Below are 23,173 nucleotides of genomic sequence, written 5' to 3'. Positions count from 1 at the left end.
TTCTCTTGTTTTAAATTGGCATTTTGATTCTGCAAATGCTGCACTCCTCGGACCGCACGCCATCTGGCACAGTCTTTGAGACGAGCCACATCGGGAATTTTGAGGGTCGGTGAGAGTCTTTGTGTGCGTAGATTGCAGGGAGTACTTGAATGGTTTAAACAATTAGACTTTTTTTTTTTTTACTGGGAGCCTTTGGGAATCTTGGACTTGATCTTAGAAAAATAATATTTAGCAAAAGTAAATCAAAGAAATTAAAGATATTTTAATGATGGGTACGGAGAAAAAATTCCAAAAAAATGTAGTTTTCAAATTGGTAAAACAAGTGTATCGTGGTGTGTTCTTCTCCAGACCTTTGGTTTGGTTTGACGTGTGTTGAGAAGAAACACTTGATGTTGGACCTCCCTCCTCCCTTTTACTAAAAATGTTAACATGACATCCAGTAATATAACCTCACAAGGTTTTTTTTCTACCTGATGTTGCTGTTGGTGACGTCCGGGTCGTGAGCAGACACCCTCCCGATTGAGGTGCCCACTCTGGCATCTTCTGAGACAACCATCTTGCTGAGTGGCGAGGAGAAGATTGGCGGCTCATTCATGTCTTCCACCGTCACTTTGACTGACGTGGTGTCGCTAAACGGACCCAAGCTCAGGAAGTTGGAGTCGATATTCCTGTTGGTGACCTCGATTCTCAGGGCAAAGCTGCTCTTTGTTTCAAAGTCCAAAGGCTGAGGTAAAACAGAGACAAAGAACACATATTATATGATCATGTCAAAAGGACGACGCCTCCACAGACTATTTACAACAAAAAAACAGTCAGACTTAAAAAAAAAGGCCTTTTGTTCACAGATCAGTTTTATCTTGTTTGTGCTGTGAAAGCATTTATATTGATTTGAAAAAAAAAACAAACAAGAAAAATAAAGTCATGACATATTGTGAAAACATTTGGAAATGAAACGTGAATCATTTTGTCATTTTTTTTCATCTTCTTCTAGCTCATTGAACTCCCCGTTGCAAAACATAATACACTTGAGGTGAGCATTGATTTGACACTTTCATTGTCTGCGTTGTAATTGTCTCGAGTTTGCTGCAAAACAAACACACAAAACACAGACCGAACCTGGCCCCGCTGACGAGATTTGCTGGAGTCTAACGTTTAGTTTGGTGTTTTGTCTGATACAAAAGAGCCGCAGCGTTGAAGCGTCACACGAGCACGGCCCAAGGAGACCACTTCAAGTTCTCCGACACTCCGAAAATGTGAGATGCGGGCTGCGATGAGGCAAGAACGTGTAAGAAACGTCCTGTTTGGATGAATAAGTGTCTTTGTTACATGTTTAACTTGAGATGCTTTATTTATTTATGCATGTAGGCGGACGCCGATGACATTATTTATAGCTTTATCTCCGTTCCCTCGGTGAGAGCCGTGTTTTTCCAGAGTCTCTCTGGTCTCTCTCTTTCTCTCTGTGTTCCCTTCATCAATCACTACAGTGATCTCAGTGCCGTCTTCTCCTCTCTGTAGAAAGCACAAATCTTCAGCCCGGCTCTGCCCTGGTAGTAAACCCTCTGTTGACCGTGGGATGTTTACAGCGATCAGAGGTGTCGGAGATAGTCGCTGTTGATTTGTCATTAGTGATTATCACTTAATCCCAAAGGAGCGGGAGACGCTTTGAGACACAGGAAGATGGAAGCAGAAGGAGGAGGAGACGATGGGAAACGAGGAGAGGAAGCTGAACTGAAATGAACAAGCATTACTGCAGCAGGCAGTGAGCAGATCAGAGCTGAAAGAGTTGAAAACACAAGTGAAACTGTTTGTTTTATTTATTACATTTTATGGAATCATGTTTTTTTTTTTTTAAACAGCTTTGACTTACTTTCCTTTTTGACTTTGGTCATTTTATTTATATATTATTTAAGCAAATCTGTTTTCAGTTTTAAACAAATATATAATTTATTTTTTTTTCTTGAGCCCATGTAAAATACGTTTGTTTTGTTTTTATCTCTTATCAACTTCTGGTTAAAGTATTTGCACTAATTACTTGTTTTTGTAGCTTCATTTTTTTTGTTTTCAAAAGAAATAAAGTTGGAATTTTCAAGGATTTTAAATTTCAGCACTTAAACCTGGATCATATTTTTTATTTATCAGCACCTTTAAGAATCCCATTAAAATTATGGTGTATCTGAAAAAGCACCTAAAAAAACTCCAAGTCTCAACATCACCAACAATCCTGGAGTCAGTGAATTATTCAGTAACAGATGAAACTGGAGTCAGTGAATTATTCAGTAACAGTTGGGGAAAAAAAACAGTCCTGGTGTTCGATAAATGCTTCTTTGTAGGAAATTTAACTAACCCTAACACCGTCCCTGGGGTTGTTAAAAATTAAAACACTATTGGAAACCAATTGTGTGTTGACCATCACAACTCTTGGTTCATAGCCCCGAGCTGAAGACGTTAAACCTGATATCTAATTATACTTTTAAAAAAGGAGCTCAGGGTCGTCCCTTAACAGCAGCCTAATGTTGTTTTCCAGGAAATACTACATTTATTGTGGCCCATTTTCAACTATGGATTGATCGCGTTTGGTGGTCTTATGAGTGCGCGCGTGTGTGTGTGTATGTGTTTACTGCAGCAGGATGTTTTGTGTGTGTACGGTTGGGAAGCTCCAGTGACCATGTTAAAAGGTAATAAAACGAAGCGTCACCAGTGTGGTGGCTGATGTTGTTGTTTTTCTCAGTTTTTTGGACAGAGGAGGTTCAGGACACAGAAGATTATGTTGCAGTCTATTAGGTTTAAAGTGCAGTGGGAATAGACCCACTTGTTAGTGGGATGGACCCACTGTTTCTCTGCTCTTTTGAGTCGGATGTGCTGAAGATGAAACGAGCACGAAACACAGTGAGCATCGCTGCCAAATGTTTCACTGTGAAGATTCCAGCCAATGGTTTTGTATCTTTAAAGGTTAAAGAAAAACAACTTTCACTTTTGCCTCATGCGGACGATGAAGGCTGGTCAGTTTATATCCAAAAGTTCAAGTTGCTGAACCTGATTTGAGTTTGTCAGGGAACAGCAGCAGGTAGTACTGCAAGAGTGATTTGATTCAGTAGTGATTCAGTAAGGTGTATAGTCGTTACAGGGTTTGTGACCCATACAGTAAATAACTATGATGTTTTAAAAATCCAACATGAGACCAAACGTCTGCTCTCAGACCGTAGACCACATTGGTGCCATCAGTAAAGAGGCTCCCAGAGCGCCAGCCATGAATTCAGGTTTATGATTCTGTTGCATGGTCTCATGAGACTGACTGGCTTCCAAGGGACTCCTTATATTTTAATATGCTGAGTTTCTGATACAAGTGTTTTTTGTTTTTTTGTAAATCACAAAATCAATTTTTAAAACCGTAATGAAAAGACTTTAAATCCACATGGAAAAACTGTAGTGTTTTATGGTGTAGTAATCAGATAAAATATTAATACATTGTATGTAATCTGGACCTGTAGCCAATCTTGGCATTAGGAGCCACTTTATTTGTAAAAAAAAATACAATTTCTGGACCTGTAGCCAATCTTGGCATTAGAAACATTTATTTAAAAAAAAGAATTCTCACAAAGGCTCACTTTTTTAGTGACTTTTGTATTACTTTTGTCCATTTACATGTGCGCTTTAAGCTATTTTTGTTAGTTTTTTTTATTAAAGTTTTACACATTTACATGTTACATTTTGGGGTGAATTTCTTGGTTGACCTTTATCTATTTCTTCCAATGTAATATGTACAGTACATAATAAAACTGTTCTTCACTTGAGAAAATTTTTTGCTATTTCCAACTTTTGGCCAACGCTCAGTTTGCTCCTACGACTAATGATGTATAAAAAAAGTCTGTGATTTAAAGAACTTTACCAATTGAGCCAGGTTGTAGTATTTGTAGTATTCGTAAATACAAAAGTATTTTTGGTTTTCTACAGAACTGGTACTTATTCCTGTGTATGTTTTTGTGTACTACCTTCAGCAGAAGGATCACGCCTTCCTGTGTATCTTCGTCCGTTGTTATGTTGAACATGCCGGGCCCGTCTCCGTCCATGATCCTGTAGTCCATCTCCGCGTTGGTACCGATATCAGCATCGGCCGCTTTAATTCTGGCCACCACAGACTGGAGCGGCAGTGACTCCGGCACCGAGAACTGATAACTCTCTGGGGGAAAAAAAAACAGACAAGATGATGCTGGTAATGGATGTGCTCATTTCACTACCGACTCACCTTCACAATGCAGTTTTTTTTTTCTTTTGCTTCAGCTTTGATTTGACTTTTTGTTTCCTCAAATTCATGCTGCATAACACAGGCAGGCACACACAGAATAAAGCTTTCACTGAAGATCCGCCAGAAGAAAATTCAAGGGGAAAGCAGCATTTATTCAGATGGAGAAAAACAACAAATACCAATTTTTGCTTTTGAATGTATTGAATTTTGCAGAATTGAATGAAAAGCCGATAGGGAAATAACATCACATGTTTACAAAGATCCTTTGGAGACAAAACAGACAATAAACCACATCATTTATTGATAGATACACATGGAAAAATGGTTTGATATCCTGACAGTCAGGTGAGAAGTCATTTTGAGTGAGCAAAGGTTAAAAAAACACGAAGAGTTTTCTTTCTTTCTTATATGTAAAAAGAATGACTGAAAGCCATTTAAAAAGGCTCAGCTCTCAGATGATAAGAAAATGGTGCCATTTTTAATGTATTGAAAATAGGAACAAAAAGGAACGGACCACATTCAATCTTGCCAATCAATCAACTCAGCCAATAAAATAATCCTTTTCTACTAAGCATTTATAGTTAAATACAATTTTTTAACATACTGCACAAGGGGTTTATGTTCATTAAACAAAATGTAGGCATGATTAAAATTATATTATTAGTGAGTTACAGTTGTGCAAAGAGTCAGACTGTAATATCATCAGTATAGAGAAAAAAAATTGTCATCTATAGACACATTGATCTAAAAAAATCAATAAAAGAGCTAATTTATTAGTAACTTGGATTTATATTTTATATATATATATACAGTATATATATATATATTATTTCAAAAAACAATGTAATCTGAATGCATGTATTGTATCAAAGTTCTATTATCAAATGAGTGAGTCATCAGCATAGAGGCATAGAGTGAGCAAATTTGGCAAAAAAGAGAAAAGGGTGGTACCTGCTTGTATAAGGCTGTCATTTTATTGAAATAAGAAAAAATAAGTGAGCAGCGTACAGGTGTCTCTTTTGGATCCTTGTGCTGCTCTGCAAAGGATGAAATGTCCACTCCAACATTCTATTACCCTGAACCTCTGCTCTTGTGTTGCCTGAGCTTTTGTCTGACCCCTGGATTTAAAGAACTCTCGAACAGGAATAAAGGAGGGAATCATAGTCATAATCATAATCTCCCAATCACCATGGTGGAGCTCATTACCAGACCTTTCTGTGCTCCTCGCACTGTCTCCCTCTGCCACTGTCTAAATGCTAATCTGCCTGACATTGTTTGCCGCCATGTAATCTTTATAATGGCTTTTTAATTTGCCGTGGAATAGCAGCTCTTTAAAGGACCAAAAAATTGCTTTCCTCCCCGCGTTTCGCCTCATGCACACACACACGCGCACACACACACACACTGTCTGTCCTTTCCAGCAGCTAACCTTGGCTTCTTTTACCTCATTGCTTCAGGACTATAGATACAGCTCGTGGACTACATCAGCACTGATACTAATTAATGGTCTATCGATTCTGACCCGTGACCCCGCAGGTGAACATGACAGTGGAAGTAAAAACCCACAACTCTTTCAGAGTCTCTTCATTTGCCTGTATTACAACACTCCATTTCAAATGGCTTCAACGTCTTGTGGTGAAAACTTGAAACCATCTGCTTCTCCCTCAGGGACCTGGAAAATTGACTTCTCATCAAGGCAGTCCAGTACTGAGCACAACAACCATTACCTAACACTACAGGGCAGGTGGGTGGGTGGTTGGGGTGGGGGTATCAGCAGTAAACTGATTGCCAGCTTTCGGATTATCCTGAGAAGATCCGCGCATCTTTGAATTCCAAGACTAGTCTGGAAAACCATTAGCAGGAAGTGAAATTGGATGACAGCGAAAAAAAGACAGAGCTGAATTGATCCTTGTGTCCGATGCCAGCAGTGAACCCTAGCTCTGATGAAGAGTTGAGCAGGGTGGTGTACGTCATACAGGAAGGTTTGGTCGGAAAAGTTCAAAACTGTATATTCTGAGCTGCTAGTTATAATGTAGTATAAGTAAAGTTTTTTTATATTTTGGAAAATGATCAAAAATGACAATACATTTATTCAATTATTTCAATGTATTTTCTCACTTGGTTCAACCATTTGTTGGTTGATTCTTAAGAACCTTTTGCTGTATCTGTATCTGTAGCACAATCCAAATATGACAAACACGACACAGTCATTGACGCTGAAGTTAAAACTTACTGTGAATGAATCGAGGCGGGTTGTCGTTGACGTCGGTGAGCATGACGGTGACGGAGGTGGTGCCCGACAGGCCGCCCATCTGGCCAACCATGTCTTTGGCCTGGATGACAAGAACATACTGGTCCCTGGTCTCACGGTCCATGTTGGGCAAAGCTGTCCTGATGACACCTGAGGACAACGGCAGAGACATAATAGTAAATATATGAGTTTTCGGGACAAATCGGTGCAAACCTTGGACCGGTTCTATGTGGAGCTAAGCTCTTGATGGATTAATGGACAATAATTCATGTCAAAATGTGTGGTGTAAAATTATGGATCCAGCCTGTTTACATCCAGCCCTCTAGTGGCAATTACAAGAGAACATGACTGGAGGTTAATGGCAGATTTCCATGGTAACTGGTCATCCGTTTACAGAGCACAGATGATGATGATGTTGTTGTGACTTACAAAGGGTTTAGCAGCATGACGTATGAAGTCAATGAATTTGCAGAACAACATCTGAGTTTTCAGGTAAAACTGTAACAATTCTAGAAGAGTATTTACCTCACCTACTGGTGCACCAAACCTTTACTTTTTTTATTCAGGGCACATTTTATTTTGGTTTAATCTCAGGTTTATCTCTTGACTACAAACGCGATAAATCCTGGTAGGAAAAATGACCGTGGCACATTTTAAATGCAACAACACATTTTTTTCCTCCCGCTAATCCTTCAAAAGCAATCACTGTTGCTTTCAAAGTTAATGACTTACCACACAATGTGTTATATTCATTAAAGGGCACTTTTAAATTAAAGATTCTCGCAGAACGTGGGAGATTACTCATTAAAGTACCCACACAACGCCACACACACATACACACACTATTGGTTCCTGAATAAATGAAACATTTTTTCGACGATTTATGTAGGAATTTGACATGTAATTGAGGTTCAATCTCAGGGGGAAAAAACAAATACATGTGCTGTCAGTCGGCTCTGACCTTGAAACTCTTCTCATGCTTTATGGATTTCACCAACTGTTTTAAAGAATCTGATTTCTTTCCCCCCGTGTTTCAGCCGGTGTGGGATGACAGAACACACTGCTGACTGTTGTCACCAGACTGTGCTCTACAATGGAGTCTTGCACTTCTACAACCACCCACATTCACACTCCACAAAACTGGAGCTCATTTTTAGTCAAATTTGCATTTCACCATTTTTTTCCTGACAAAATGACACAAATGTTGCAATGCTGAGTAACAGGAAAACATCAAATCTATGTTATTTTGCCTTTGTTATTATTTGTCGAAAGTTGTGGTATTTGGTTCTGGCAGAGACACATGTATGCAGAAGAAAAAATAGACATTAGTGATGCCACGAGAAGAAAAAATAATGTATCTAAAAGCACTGGTTTGAGGTAGTATTTGACAGAATACTGCAGGGAGATACTGCTGTAGTGAGGACTGAGTGTTCACTTTGTCGACTTGCAATTTTCGTCAAGGACTTTGTCGCCGACCTTCTCTTCTGTGACAAAAACAAAACATGAAGTTATGTGGGGCTGAACGACGACGACAAAATTTATTGATGCAACAGTCAACTATTAAAACCAAAATAAAAGGAATCTGGCAGGGTCAAAGTCCAATCATGGTGCTGATTTTGAACATGTGTCTATTAGTAGAAAAAAAACAAAAACAGAAGACAGTTTGAAAGCAGGAGCGGGAAAACTGTGTGTCAATAAAAGTAAAATAGTTCACACAAATGGAACTGTTTTACCGAAAATGTGAGTGAAATCAGAACACACCACTGGTACACTCACACCAACACAATCAGTCTCTACTCAACTTCATTTTAAACAGAAGTATAGTGACATCACCTAACCATAACAGGACCACGACACCACCTTTGGAGCCACTAGCTTGAATAAACTGTTTGAATACACAGCGAGTCATTAAATGAAGTTGTGAACACTGGCCAAATTTCTCTTACAGTGACAGTTTTGGGTCAAACACACACACACACTCTTGAATTTCCAATATGGCTCAATCCGGGAAGAAAGTAGGAAGAGCAAACAAATCAAAGAAAGTGGGTCGAGAGGCTTCAGAAGAGGAAATGAAGACATTTTTGAAAGTTGCCATGATGGAAAAAAAAAAACAAATCTATTAACTTATTCAATTCTCCCCCGTCTGTCATGGTTGATTAATGTCTTTACAGTGAAAAGTGTTAATGACTGCTTTAACTAAATGGCTCTGTTTGTTGAATTACACTCAGACGCCCACTGCATTTACTTGGCGTACTGGCCAGAGGACTGACACTGGTCAATAAAGCAATAATCTTTTAGCCATTTCAGCCATTCCAGCGCTGCGTCAGACAATGAAGACAGTGGCGTTCCAATGTGGCGAACGGCCACAAAGTCAAGGCTCGTTTTTATTTACTGTAAAGTAAAGTAAATTCCAACACATTCCTGTCGGTGGTGTGTTTGTGTGTTTTCTCCGATTATGCCTTTGTTCTGCTTCCATCCATACATTCATCACCTCCTCCACAGTGCAGGCTTAGAGCCCATTAGGGAGCAGCACCACCGCTCTGGTGCCTGCTGCGGTGACACCTGTGAACCCTGTTTACTCTGCCGCATCACAAAGTTGACTTGAAAGCCAGTAGGGCCTCCTTTAATATGCGCTAAACACAACAGAGTTTTTTTTTTTTTTTTTCTCTACAATGCCAACACGGCGACAGAGAAGGGAGGCTTCGACTAAAAAGAGGCATCTTTAAAGATTTAGGTGAAGTCGAGGGAAAAGTTGGATAATGGTTGAACTGCAGTATAATGACAGCAGCAAATGTGGCTGCTAAAAGGTAGAAGAAAGGGAGGAAAATAACAAGTTTTTTTTTTTTTTTGCAAGCAGCAGAGGGACAAACAATTGTTCTCACTAAAGGCTTCAGATACCGTTTGTACACACGCACACACAAACACTATTGATATACTTATTTAATATCAGCCCTGGTGTGTAGGAGCCTCAGAGACACTGGTAGTGGTTAATGATGCTATGAATCCTGATACCGGCTCAGATAAAGAGCCAGCATCATGTTTTCTGCTCTCGTCTGGCCAGAAGCAGACACTTTTCACACAGAGCGACGGTGCTAATCCACACGCCGATGATGTTGCGAGGCTGTTGTTTGTCTGCTGGGTGCCAGCCCTCCTCGCTCTCTATCTCTGTTACCCCGTGCGGCGCTGGTGTCATTCCTGGGGAGAAGCGATGATTAAAATCCTTCTGTCGGTATAAACGCCGCAGCCTCGCAATGCGTTCCGACTCCCTTTTTTTTTTTTGCCTCCGGTGCAAGCCAGACACATCGTAGCTGGGCATTAATCTCGCTGTCTCCACAACACTAGCGGCAGACGGCTAGGGCCACGCTCCCCCCGAGCTGAAGACGAGAAAAGTGACATTTGTCTTGGGAAGAATGAATAAAAAGTGCAGACGTCGGGAGGAAATCCCTCTGGCTCTGAGTGCAGCTGTATGAGAGGTTTCTGATGAAGGTGATGAACACTCAAACATGAAGGGTGCAGGATGTGATTTGCTAAGCCCACGGGCGGGCCACTTACGAGGGATGGATCCCATAACAAACGGCCAGCCCCATACAAACAGGAAATAAAACCTTTAGCCCAAGTGGTTTATTATCATGTGACAATGGAGGGATTACAGTGTGATCACAGGTCACACAGGTCACTGATCTGTCAGATTATTAACAGTGAATGGCTCCATTCACTGTTTATAATCTGACAGATCGGATCATCACTGCCTTTATATGTTTAATTTTTAACAAAGGCTGAATGGATGGATGGGTTGGTTGGTTGGAAGGTGGATGATGGATGGATGGAAAGTTGGAAAGATACAACCAATGATGATTAACCCGGTGATGGGATGGATGTATGGATGGATAGATAGAAACATAAAGACTATTCTAGATTAGATTTTGCTGACAAAAAAAAAATTGTTTGTGACTTTGTGTACACACACACAGTATTGTGTGTCTTTTCAGATAAGAATTAAAAAAAAATAATCATAATAAATGTCCTCTTCCACTCTATATTACCTGCCTGAACAGCAGGTGGCAGCCTGATTTATATCTAGCCTTCAGCTGTAATGTTCTCGATTTAGTGCAGGCGTCAAAACAGCAGAGGCTCTGGAGCCCCAGCAGCACAGGGAACCTAAGCACACGTGACATTTTTTTTCCCAATGTGCTGTAATAATGTTCTAATCACATGCTGATCACAGCAGTCTCGTCTCCTCTTGACCCCGGCGTGTGAATTTTCTCCAGGTTTTACCACCGAGTACACAAGTATTAGAATTGGCCTTTTCTTCTTATTTGAGCGTTTTCAATCTAATTAGATGGTCAGAAGGCTCCGTCTGCCCAGCCTTCTATCGCCTGAGTACCTGTCATATTCAGCTGTGTCTTTTGGAGAGGCAAGCCAGTTCACATTTTAAATGCTCCCTTCAGAGTGTAATTAATCCTCTCACCCAGCTACGCCGCTCCTCCTGCGGACCAAATTCTTCCTTTGTTATCCCAGCCATTGAAGGTTTGTTAGCATGCATGCTCTGCCCTCTGTTAATGTGCGTGGATAATTGTCTCTGAAGGACTTGCCATATCGCCAAGGTGTGCAGAACAGGAAGCAGCTGTTCACAAACCTCCTTGAGCCCGCCATCAATTAGAACACAGTCTTTAGCAACAACGGAAGAAAAAAAAAAATCACAATTCAGCCTCACCTTCAAACCAAACAACATGCTATCAATCAATACACATTGCCGCAATGAAGCCTTATGAACACCTTCAGGTGGTGGGACTTATACTGCCCCTCCAAGGGCACCTTGTAGATTCAATTTGGGATTAAGAAGCAGGATAAAGAGACATGTTAGACGAAATAGAGCCAGGATGCTACCCACGTGAGACTGGGTCAGATAGATCCTCCTCATACCCCCACTCCGGCTCCGACCATTAGCCCTTCCAACATTTAATCGCTACAGCAGTATTGCAGTGCTGAAGCTTAGAGTGTATTTCAGCCCCGGCACTTTGTCAAAGTCACCCTCCGCTATGGTCCAGGCGGCTGCTGCAAATGGGACTAATTAGTAACTTGCAAATACGCTCATCCCACAACACTCAATCCTGGGCCAGGGCCTGAAAGCTAGTGTCTCACCTGCATGAAGATACATGGTATTGACAATACGTTACAAGAAAACAGCCAAAACAAACAACGTGGTCCTTTTCACAGCCAGCGCTGGAGGCAGAGACAATACTTCACCCCTGGACGATGTATTTACATTTGAACTGAAGCCAAAGGTAGAGTAAGCCGAAACCTCTTAAATAAACAAATGAAAGGTTGTATAAAATAATCCTCTCAATCGCTTTAAATGGGTCACAGGAAGTAGACTGTAAAATGTGGGTTCAACGTATATCGTACACTACATTTTGCCTGTGTTTTGCCTAGGTGAAGGAGTTAAAAGTAATATTTCCTCTGAAATAGTTTAAACTAGACAAAAACAATAAAGATTTTTTAAATTTATAACAGAGTAAATGTGGTGAATAAGCAAAATATCAATAATTTAGCAGTGACGAGCGTCATTACAATGCCAAACAAAATCAAAAAAAAAAAAAATCAGAAACAAGAATGAATGAGGAAACAGGTATAAAATGAGTCAAAAGACAATAGTGAACAAAACATTCAGTAATTGAATGTAAAATCAAAACACACTATTTTGAAAAAACAAAAAAAAAATAAAGCTTTGAAAAAGAAAACCTCTCAGATCTTTTGTAAAACAAATTCACAAACCCCTTTGCTAACGTTACGGACGCATTTCATTCGGCACAGACTCGCTCTGCTCGGGTGTTTTTGTGATACCAAAATTAGAAAACAGAAACAAAAATGTTGTCAGGATGCTAACAAACGTCGACACAGAGATGCGAGTTCAACTGCCACTCTTCCGAAACCAAGGATGCTGCGTTTTTTTAGCTCACTGACAGCTCAATTCCAAAAAAAGAAGAAGACAACAGAGTGAGACAGCATGGTGCTATTTGATTGTATGACATCTGAATCATGTTGTGTTGTTCACTCCATAAAGTACGACGTAAACTAGGGCAGGAGGAGACAGGGAACCATTCAGAATCGGATCTGACTGTGAGTGAACAGAGGCCACTTCACACTAGGCATTTGTAACCATTTAAAGCCTTTGAAACATAAACCTTGAGATTCAAAAAGACCTTTGTTGAATGAGCATGTGTTCATCTGTAGAGTCACAACTCACTGGGTCGATTTTCTTAGTTTTAATTTTTTTTTTTTTTTTTTTTTCCCCAATAAAGACCTGATAAGGACATTTTGTAAGGTAAACACTGAAGTTCAACGAAGACACTAAGTCCAGTGGAAAAAAACTACTGGAAATTTCTGGATGTTTACATGTGCCAGCAGGTGTCAGTAATACAGTTTGAATGACGCAGCACTGCTTTTAACGCTTGATGAAGAAGTACAGATGTTTTTAATGTTATTCAGATTAAAGGTGTATTAAAGTCTGTGTATATTCATGCCTTTATTACAATATAGGTCAACAGCTCCATAAGACAATGTAGCTCTGTGCCATACTTAGCCAACCAGCCAGCTACATGATGAGCGACTGTTCGCATTCATATGATAAAAGAAGCCAATAACCCCAAAGAGCAGGGTGTCATTTTTTTTTCTCTGTCATTTGTACCATGTCACAGTCTTTACTCAATGACACTGGTGACAAACTGGGGCAGGTAGGGATGAAAATAATTGTGCATCAAGTCTGACTGCAAGTGAACAGAAGCTACTTTACAATCAGCAATTATAACCTATTAAAGCCTTTTGAAATATAAACCTTGAGATTCAAAGAAGCCACTTAGCCTAATGAAAAACACGTCACTGGCCTCAGACTGGGGGTGATGAAAATGTGCACTTTATGGTCATTGAGCGGGCTGGCTTTTTATAAGAAAAGCATGACGGGAGACTGATGGGGTCCATGTGGCAGCAACGCTGTTTAAACATCACTTTAAGTGGACGTCGGCTCTGGACTCTGATTGGCATGGCTGTCGGAGTTGAAGTTCGAGTGATACTGGAAAGTTTTGTTGAACAGCATTAAATACCCCATGAGAAGAAGAATGGATTTCAATGGCCTCCACACAGACTGTAGTCATTCTTAGGTTATTAAATGCAATATGATAAAAAATAAATAGTCATAAACTCATTAAGTCTTAATGTCACATTCTGAAATTTCTTCACATACCGTTTGGCCTGGTGGCCAACATCTGAAACACAAGACTCTGGGCTCTAAACCCCAGGAAGGAATGACCCAACTGGACCCAAGTACTGCAAAGCCTTGTAGTACTTGGGTCCCCAGTCATTGAAAGACAACCTAGACAAAGAGACAAGCTCAAAATCTGGAGTGATAAAACCTTTAAACTCAACCTTAATGAAATGGTCTTGGCGTAGAAAGAACAGAGACTCAACTTAGACTCAGCTGAAACTTTCCTCTAATGACTTGGACTTGGAGTAGGACAGACTTAGTAATGGATATAAACCTGGACAGAGTTAAAAATTGGAAACTTAAAACTACAATTGACATTGAACATGCAGGTCTCCAGCCTCAAAAACTTTTATCATTCATTTTAAAGCTGTTTTTGTCTGGTTTTCACAGTCACAATCCTAGTCAACAAAAAAAAGGGATTTACCTAAACTGTCAAAGACATGACATCAAATGGAATTTTCCAAATGAAAGAAGTCGGTGGGCGGTTTATAAAAGGTGCAGCTACAGTGTTAAAAGTTAATGCTGTGACAAGATCTTGATTTTTACAGGAAACCAGCCGGGCGTTTTCAGAAACATAAATTTTTATTTCCCTCAGGTAGTTCCCTCTGAAGGCTGAATAAATGAAGATGAAGACCACGTTAACAGAGTGAGCACTTGAGTAATATTTCTCTCAATTACAGCGGTGTCTCGCACAGCTATATAAAACAATCTGTGAGAAAAATTACTTATATAAACCAAAGACAGAGACAGTCACAGTGTTGTTATAAAAGTCTGCAGGGATTTTCGAGCCTTTAGATCTTGTAGTGTTTTACTCACACAGAGGAAGAACCAGGTGCAAATGGTTTAAACCGGGTCAGAACAAAGGCCAATGCCACAATATTATGTGTGTGTGTGTGTGTGTGTGACACCATAACAGACCAGCCACAGAAAGTAAGAGACAGAAATTTCCACAGGGATTTGAATGTGTGCTCACAGGTTTTAATTAAAGCTAAAATAAGCTATTTGAGAAAAAAAAAAAAAACATTTGTCAGATTTTTTAAATTAATGAATTTGTTTTTGGAAAACTAAGTTTTTCCTCTTTATATACACGCTGGGATCAATTAGGATCCATGGACTTGCTCGAGGAAAATTGGGCAGGAGGAGTCAAACTACCAACTTTAACTGCCTTGATACTTTTTTTGTTAAAGACTGTTAAAGACCAGATATAATTGTCTATGATATAATATATGTATATATGTAGACAAATATATACATATATGTAAATATGTATGTATATATGGATATATATATATATATATATACACATGTATGTATATATGTATAAACACATACATATATAAATATATATGTGTGTATGTGTTTTAACATTTTTTTATACTTTAATTTAACTAACGTAGACAAGCAAATTGGTTGAAAAGTTTTGTTTTTTTTTTTTTTGGTCTGTTTTGCTACTTTAAACAAATTTCTTGTTTTGTGCTTGTCTAAAACCTAACACTATCACTTAGAATATTTGAGCTTTTAACTGTTTTCTTTTTTTGTTTGTTTTTTTTACTTCAAAACTAATTTTTTTTGTTTGTTTGTTTTTTTACTTCAAAACTATTTTTTTTTCTATTTCAGCATTTAATTTTTAACCACATATTGGACACTTTTTGAGCTGGAGCTTCATCAAATTTGAGATGAAGCTTTGGTCGTGATTTACCAAGAATGAAACGCGCCTACATTTGTTTGTACATACAGTATACTGATGGACGGTCTGCTTAGGTTAGTTTCCATTTGTTTGTACATACAGTATACTGATTATTACTAATTTTTAAACATTTACTTACTCAAATATGGCAGTATGATGGCAAATCAAAACAAGACAGGATGTGAATAAATGGCTAGAGCTGAATCCGCTGTTAACTCAATCACACAGACATAAGTAGGAAAATACACAGAGGTACAAGTACACAAGCCTAACCAAAATCAACTGCAGGGAAGGTGAACGTGGGTTTTGGAGCACATTAATTAGCCCAGCAGAAGTTTGAACCATTAGTAAGATCCTTAAGGAATCATTCAGATTAAAATCAAAGAAGCAGAGCCCGGGAGAAGATCCCAGTGGACCTGTCATTTACAGCACATGCACTACGTTAACGTTAATGTTAGCTCCCAAACATGGAAAACACGGAAATGTTTCCTAATGAATGCAGCAGCGGGAGGCTTCATTAGCAAAAATGGTCTCCAGAAAGAGGAAAAACAAGTAGAGAAACTGTGTGTGAATCTCTGCAGGATCCACACACAGAAAATATTCTCAGGTTCTAACATCCATTTCTGCTCAGCCACATGCCACATCCAAACAACACGAAACTGTTCCATTTTCCAGGGCCCTTCGTTAAGGTTTTCTAAATGTTTGCAGTCAACCTGGCAGGTCAACATTCTTCTCCAGATCCTCTCATTTCTCTCTTCTGTCTGAGCGTGAAAACAGTGCCGTAAATCCCTGCATTGCAGTGGCTTCTCTCTCCTTCATGAACCAGAGCTACACTCACAGAGAATCCCAGCGTGTGTGTAGCCATTACTCTCCAAGCATAGGATGAAGTCTAATATTCTGGGATGGTCCATATTCATTTTTATTTTTTTTTTCATCCTGTTTTCTGTTGAGAGTACTTTGCATGAAGTAGCTCGGCCTCGGCAGGGCAGTGGCTAATGAGGCGGCTACGAGGATATAGTGAGGATTGAAGCGGCTGCACTTACTTAGACTCATCCCAGGAGTCAACAGACGAACTCCAATCCCTCATCTCCAAGACAATTTTGACTTTTCTTAGCTCATTTTGGTTTTTTTTTTTTTTTGTGTTATTTATTCCTTTTTGGTGGAATTGATTTTTTTTCTGCCACAAGGTTAACAAGTATTAAAGTAAGGAACAGATGGTTACATTTTATCTTCTATTTATTTTTAATAAAACAAAAATATATTTATATATATTATAATACTCACGCTGCTATCAATCTGTGAAAACGATTTAACCAAATGTCAATTCTCCACTGGGGTCACACTCATTTATATTAATTACATTTAGGCGGTTTGGAACATTTTTTTAACCTATTTTTGTTGTTAAAAATATTTGAACTACTCATTAGTCTAATTATATCATTTTGTTTCAAATGTTTTGAAGAAACTTATTCATCAAGTTTTTTTTTTTTTTTTGTTTTGTTTTTTGCAAACTTTTTGGGACACAGGGTTGGTATATGTTAGATTGAGACAAATCAACTATTTCTCAGAGCCGTTTCCTCACTGGGAGTCAGGCAGCAGTGGGCCGACACTCCACCATCACCAGCCTATAAGTTCCCTAACAAAATATGACTAAGAGCCTCGGGGCAGTGGGGATTGGGGGCAGGAGAACTCACAGCTTAAGGCCAGAGGCTTGAGGCTACTTTACTTAGTAGTTGCACAACCCGCCCAGATTTAATGCAATAAAGGCAACAGAGTGGTTTAGATTTCAGGGTTCTTACAGGTCCAACACACTGATGGGTGGAATGATACCCAGAATAAAAATGACAGTGAGAACTTTTCAGATATGCTTAAGGATTTTACGTCCGGAGCAGATTGAACGAAACTTTGCAGTCAAAGTGCAAGGTGTTTGAATGAGAACTGGCCCTGCTGCTGCTGCTGCTGCAGGGTAATAATGTCATAAAGACAGCAGGTTTATTTTTATTTTATTGACTGGCTTTCAAGTTGATCACGACATGAAAAAAAAAGTAATTGCTATGGTGAGTTGTTTATTTATTTTTTTGTCAGCTTGTCACATCCGCATGCTGTCTGAAGATTTAAACGTTTTTTTGTTTTTTTATTCTCAGCAGGGCTTCGACGACAAATTTAATGTTTAAAATTTAAAGCTCATCAGATCAGATTTGCTCGAGGATTTCAGTTTGACAAGTGAAACAAAAATAATTCTTAATATACATGTGTGTTTTTGGAAAAGTTGCAGAGATTTGGTGATTAACTTTGACATGGCCACAAAAAAAAAATCTAAAATGTTTTGTAGGAACCCAGGAGCCTTAAACATCAAACTCTGGCACAGTAAATCTCATCAGTTCATCCTTGTTTCTCACCAATCATTTGCGCTGATTTTATACCTACAGGAATTCTTGAATTACTACACCCAGAAGACATCTGCTTAATTTAAAATTGAAATTCTGTTTTTCAGCACAAACAAACAATTCAACAACTGTCATCACACTGATTCAAGTATTTTTTTACGAGGCTTCAGCTGTTCCCACTCAGTCAGCACTGCTCACACCAAATCACTGGGACGAGCACCAAGGAAAACAACAACACCAAAACAAAACACTGAAATCACTGAAACAACCAGGATTACTCCTATTCAGGAAGAGAACGGTGTACTCATGTAGATTCCCATCAGCTTTTGCACAAATCACTTAGAGATAGTGTGTTTTTTTAGTGCTGTAATGCAGTGCATTTGTACAGGAGTTTGTTGACTGGATGTGTGTAGAGTGTGGTACCCACCTGTTTTGGGCTCCACAGAGAAGTAGGGCTGTCCGTGGATGATGCTGTAAACCACCCTGGCACTGTTCCCATACGTGGGGTCATCAGCATCCGTGGCTGCCACTTGCACTACCATGGTTCCTGTGGGCAGACAGCCAGTCATTAGTTTCCAAGACAACATCCTGGAGCCACGTCTAACTCGGCTAAATGTGGAAAATAATCATCATGTCAAACGAACGTGTGACAAATTTGACTTGAAAGTGGAAAAAGAAAAAGGGGGTTAGAGCGGTAAAGAAAAGTTCTTCCCCTTCAGGGTGAGAAAATAATCTCAGAAGTGAGAAGCTGTAATTTAGTGTAAATTCTGGGTTTTGTGTTTTGAAGCTCAGTGAAACAGATTCATGGATTCTCATTTTAGAATATGAAATGATAAATATGATTCAAAAGAAAAACAAAAGTGAAACAGGTGAAATCTCCCCCTTAGAAATTTTACTAAAAAGATGGCAAAAAAATTGCTAAATGTTCCCCTTAGAAATTTTACTAAAAAGATGGAAAACAATTGCTAAATGTTTAAATACAGTCTGACATGACTAATTTAAAGAAGAGATTGGGTTCAGTTGTAGTTGCCTCTGATTCGCTCTGGTTTTGCTCCAACATTTAAGAGCAACTGCAAAAAAAAAGACCCATTTATTCCCATTTATCTCATGAATTATTTTCCACTAAATTTAATCTGCTTATAACTGCCGTGTTATTACGTGTCACAGAACCGCTGTGTGCATGTTAAAAAGTCAGCATTAAATTATTATGACTCTTACATAATTACTCATCCCAGTGCTTCAGTGAATTGTGCTTCAAGAGTCAAAGGCCGTTGAATTTGCCCTGCGGCAAAGTCTGAGGAGGACACTCTTACCTCTGTATCCCAAACACCCTCAGCTCCATAAGACTGTGCCTTAATTATTTCAGTGATTCAAAAACCAAAATACAAGGAGACCTCTTTATTAAATTATCCTGACTATTTTTATATTTAAATGGTAGATGGTAGAGTCTGGCCTATGGAGTAAATAAAGTTTGCATTATAGCATTAAAGCACACAGATTAAAATGATACCTCTGATCTACAGGCAGGAGTCACGATCTTATAACGACACCATTTGTTTGCAATGCTCTGATAAATCCTGGTAAAAAGGCAGATCAGCTGCTTTAATGAAGCGTTCCAGTTGGATGAATAAAATTTCACTGCTTTTCAAAGAGTGAAATCAAAATGAATTGGATACAAAAAAAAACAATGCATAATAAAAGACACAAACAGGGATGAAATGAGCATGAAATTGGAAAAAAAAAGTGTCAAAATACAATATGAAAATATATAATCCCTTCTCTTCATCTATAAACAGGTTTTAAAATATGACAGGGAATTTAAATTGGTATTTAAATTTCACATTTAATATGATTTACTGTACTTTCATGTGAGGCAAGAAATTGTGTGAGATAAGGAAAAAAAGAATTATATTATAAATGATTAATGTTTTTAGGTCCAAGAACGATGCCCTGGGGGACACCAGTAGTAGCTTAGCTCTCTTTCAGTGATGCTGATTTTAAAAAGAACATTAAAGTCACCAATCCTCAAAATATCTCTTAAGACTTTTTAGTTTCAAGAAGTCAGTGCTTGATTACTTTGTGACATCTCTTTTGTAATTTTGGGGAATTTATGTGATTACTTTATATTATATGGCCAGTGGGTTAACTTACTAGAAAATTTAGAAAAAAAAAAAATATTTTTGGTGACATTAATGTACTTTCTTGCTCTTTAGTTTTTATTTTTTTGATTGTTGAATTTGTGGTTAAAACTAAAATTTTGTGAAAGTTTTTTAATCAGACCTAAAACATGTGACAAAAAACAGTTCACGGGGAAAAAAAATCAAACATAGCACTGAAGAAATTTAATTATGTACATTGCACGTGTTTGACCTTATCTTAAATATCAAAGGTGGAACAGTTGACCTACAGTTATATTAATGTCAACAAATGTGTTCCTTCTAACAAAGTTTGGACACGGCTGACCGATACTTTTACTGCTGCAGACAAAGGGAAAATTTCACAGCTATGAAAAACTGGTCAGCCATGCCCTGCAGAAAACCTCAAAATGCCCCCACAGCCATGAGGAGAAAATTTGTTTTTAAAGTGAAGTGAAAACTCCCGTGACGAACGTCTACAGTGTTGTTTCAGTGTGCAGTCGAGGTCTGTCCTCTCATCTCCACCTCCTCGTCCTCCGGGACAGGAACAAAGACAACAGACATCAGACCTGACTCCTGATGTATTTCTCTTTTCAAACGCACCCAAGATATGACTGGATCTGACAACTGTGGCTGTGAAGGTAACACACAGGCAGCGCATTGTTTTAAATAATCAACGGCAATGAATGCCAATCAATTTCAATAGAAAATTAAAGGGAAAAGTAGTCGTGTGGCCTCATTTCACACTCTTAGACTTCTGTATGTCTAATAATTAATATTTAATGGCATTTTAAATTGGAAATCCCAGGTGATAAATTGTCTGAATAACAACATTCAGACAACCTGCAGCAACATTTAAAAAAAACATTACTCCTGGTGCTGTTGAGTTTAAGATTATCTTTGCACTGATATGATTCTGGAAAGATGACGTTTTGATACATTTTGGATTTCTTTTCCCCACTTGGTGGCACTGTGACAAGAAATCTAAAAAAAAAAAATCTAAAATCACTTTTTTGTGCCTTTTTTCCAACACACAAAAGTACCTGATTTAGCATGAAAACATACTGTTGCCACTGGGTAGCGCTATTGTCACAAGTTAGTTAGTTCATTATGCAACTTTTATCAAGCAAGGGATTTACATTCTTGCCACTGGGTAGCGCTATTGTCACAAATTAGTTAGTTCAGTATGTAACTTTTATCAATCAAACCTGAAGAAACATGATGTACACTGTTTTAAGAAGAGATGGGAATGCCTTTGAAAGAACAGTTCCTCTAGGGGGCGCCTAGGATCAACTTCAGGTTTCTTTCAATAAGTTATTGTTTCTGAATATCTGCAGAACTTTCCACGATTAAAAATTATATGAAAAACTGGAGAATCAAATTGTGTTCCTTAAAAAGAGCCTCATATCAAGGAACATAACTTTGTCAACAACAGTCTTCGGAAAAAAACACCAAACAACATCATGGAGCACCAGCCAAAGTTCAGATCATGTGTAAAAGGAATTCACTTTACACAAGGTTGTAAAACCACAAACACTGGATCTGATTAAACCACAGAACAATATTTTCACTTTGAGGAAAACATGGTGATAAAAAACCTCACATTTCAACATGAGAGGCATTTTACAGGCTTTTACCGAATGAAGTGATCAAAGAAATAGAAGATTAGACTCCTCCATTTTGGGCCATAAAGTAGAATTAAGAGGCTCTGGCCCTGGACGTGAACAATATAAAAGAGGAATAAATAAATAAAAAATAAGCCATGACAGAGCTGGAGAAGTTATCACCGGGCCAGTTGTAGAAGGACATCCAGATTATATCATCAGCTCTTAGTCATGACACTTTATATTATCAGCAGTTTACAGCCCCAAGGTCAAAGGATGAGTGTTGGGGACAGAACTCAAGAAGTGACTGAACCTTTGTTACAGGTTTACGGTTTAAAAATCACTTCCGATCGAGACATGAAGCTGTAAATTAGCCTTTGGTGTGGACTCAAAGAAGATGAGCCTTAGAAAGGGGTGTTTTTGTAAATTAGCCTTTGGTGTGGACTCAAAGGAGATGAGCCTTAGAAAAGGGTGTTTTTTTTTTTTTTTTAGATGTTTTGATTTTTATGAGTGCAGTGGAGACGACAATCCTCAGTGTATGTCGTGACGACTGTATGTGAAAAACGAGAAAACATAAAAGTAATGAACACAATAAAAACTCAATGGTAACATAATTACATCTATTTAACTCATAATTCCTGTTTAATTGTAGCTTCAATGTATGTTTATTTTCAATAGTGGACGTTTTTACTTTTATTTTATAATGTGATCTAGTCACAACGTTCTTGTCAGCCTGTAGTTTGACAATTAATAATAATTACTTCATACTTCATTTGTGTCTTTGACATTACATTTTATCCTATATAAATAACCCATAACTATGACAAATTCATCCATTTTCACTATTTATACTATTTATGCTAAATCACCGTTATTAAATCACATATTCTTTTGAATATGGACATTTATTTTGAACTATTCTGTTGTAGCACTCTTACCTTCACTACATAAATACGGTGTTTTTTTTCTGACTTATTAAATCACATATTCTTTTGAATATAAACATTTATTTTGACCTATTCTGTTGTAGCACTCATCTTCATTACATAAATACGGTGTTTTTTTTCTGATTTTTTGTTGTTTTTGTTTTGTTTTTTTTTGCCTTATGAATCCAGCGAACACTCTGTCCCAACAATAGTATCAAAATGAAAGGATGAGCAGGGTGTCAGAAAAACCTGATGAACAATCTCAAATTTGAATAGATTCTTTCTGCTCCACCAGGCTGTCATCTGCTCCTCCATTCTCCACGTCAGTGTCCTTTCAATATTTGTCCGTCCTCATTGACGTGATGGATCAGATCCTCATTTTTCCCTTTATTTTCCATGTATTTCCCCTGCAGCTGTGTACAAAACAGGTTTCCCTCATCAGCCCTGTTCCTTGGGTGAACAACTGTCATCTGCCAGTAATGAAAATAAATGTGGCGTGTATAATCTGAATGGGAGACAGCTATTTTGCAGCCACTTGCACATCATGGCTACATCTGACTGTCAGGCACAATGAACTCATTTGTGATTTGTAACATATTAGCAGCAAACAAAGGACCATCGTCTGCATATAGAGACAGAAATAATCTCTCGTGTGACTTCAGGTCAGCAGACCTGAGGA

The 23,173-nt window shown here is 38.4% G+C and overlaps 1 protein-coding gene across 2 annotated transcripts in view; it reads right to left on the bottom strand.

Annotated features, from left to right (window-relative positions):
- Positions 1–23,173, bottom strand: part of cdh7a (cadherin 7a) — a 187,916-nt gene that overhangs the window by 45,211 nt on the left and 119,532 nt on the right. For both annotated transcript variants that reach the window (XM_017031627.2, XM_017031628.2), the window contains exons 4-7: positions 18,257–18,376; positions 6,477–6,644; positions 3,990–4,177; positions 471–724 (exon numbers count right to left, since the gene is read on the bottom strand). In XM_017031627.2, coding sequence (XP_016887116.1) covers positions 471–724; positions 3,990–4,177; positions 6,477–6,644; positions 18,257–18,376 — 730 coding nt within the window. The remainder of the gene's footprint in view (positions 1–470; positions 725–3,989; positions 4,178–6,476; positions 6,645–18,256; positions 18,377–23,173) is intronic.

The sequence above is a fragment of the Cynoglossus semilaevis genome, chromosome 3 (genome assembly GCF_000523025.1).
Source record: "Cynoglossus semilaevis isolate Cse_v1.0 chromosome 3, Cse_v1.0, whole genome shotgun sequence".
NCBI lineage: Eukaryota > Metazoa > Chordata > Actinopteri > Pleuronectiformes > Cynoglossidae > Cynoglossus > Cynoglossus semilaevis.
Note: the sequence above shows the minus strand (reverse complement) of the source record. Positions and strands in the feature narration are given on the sequence as shown.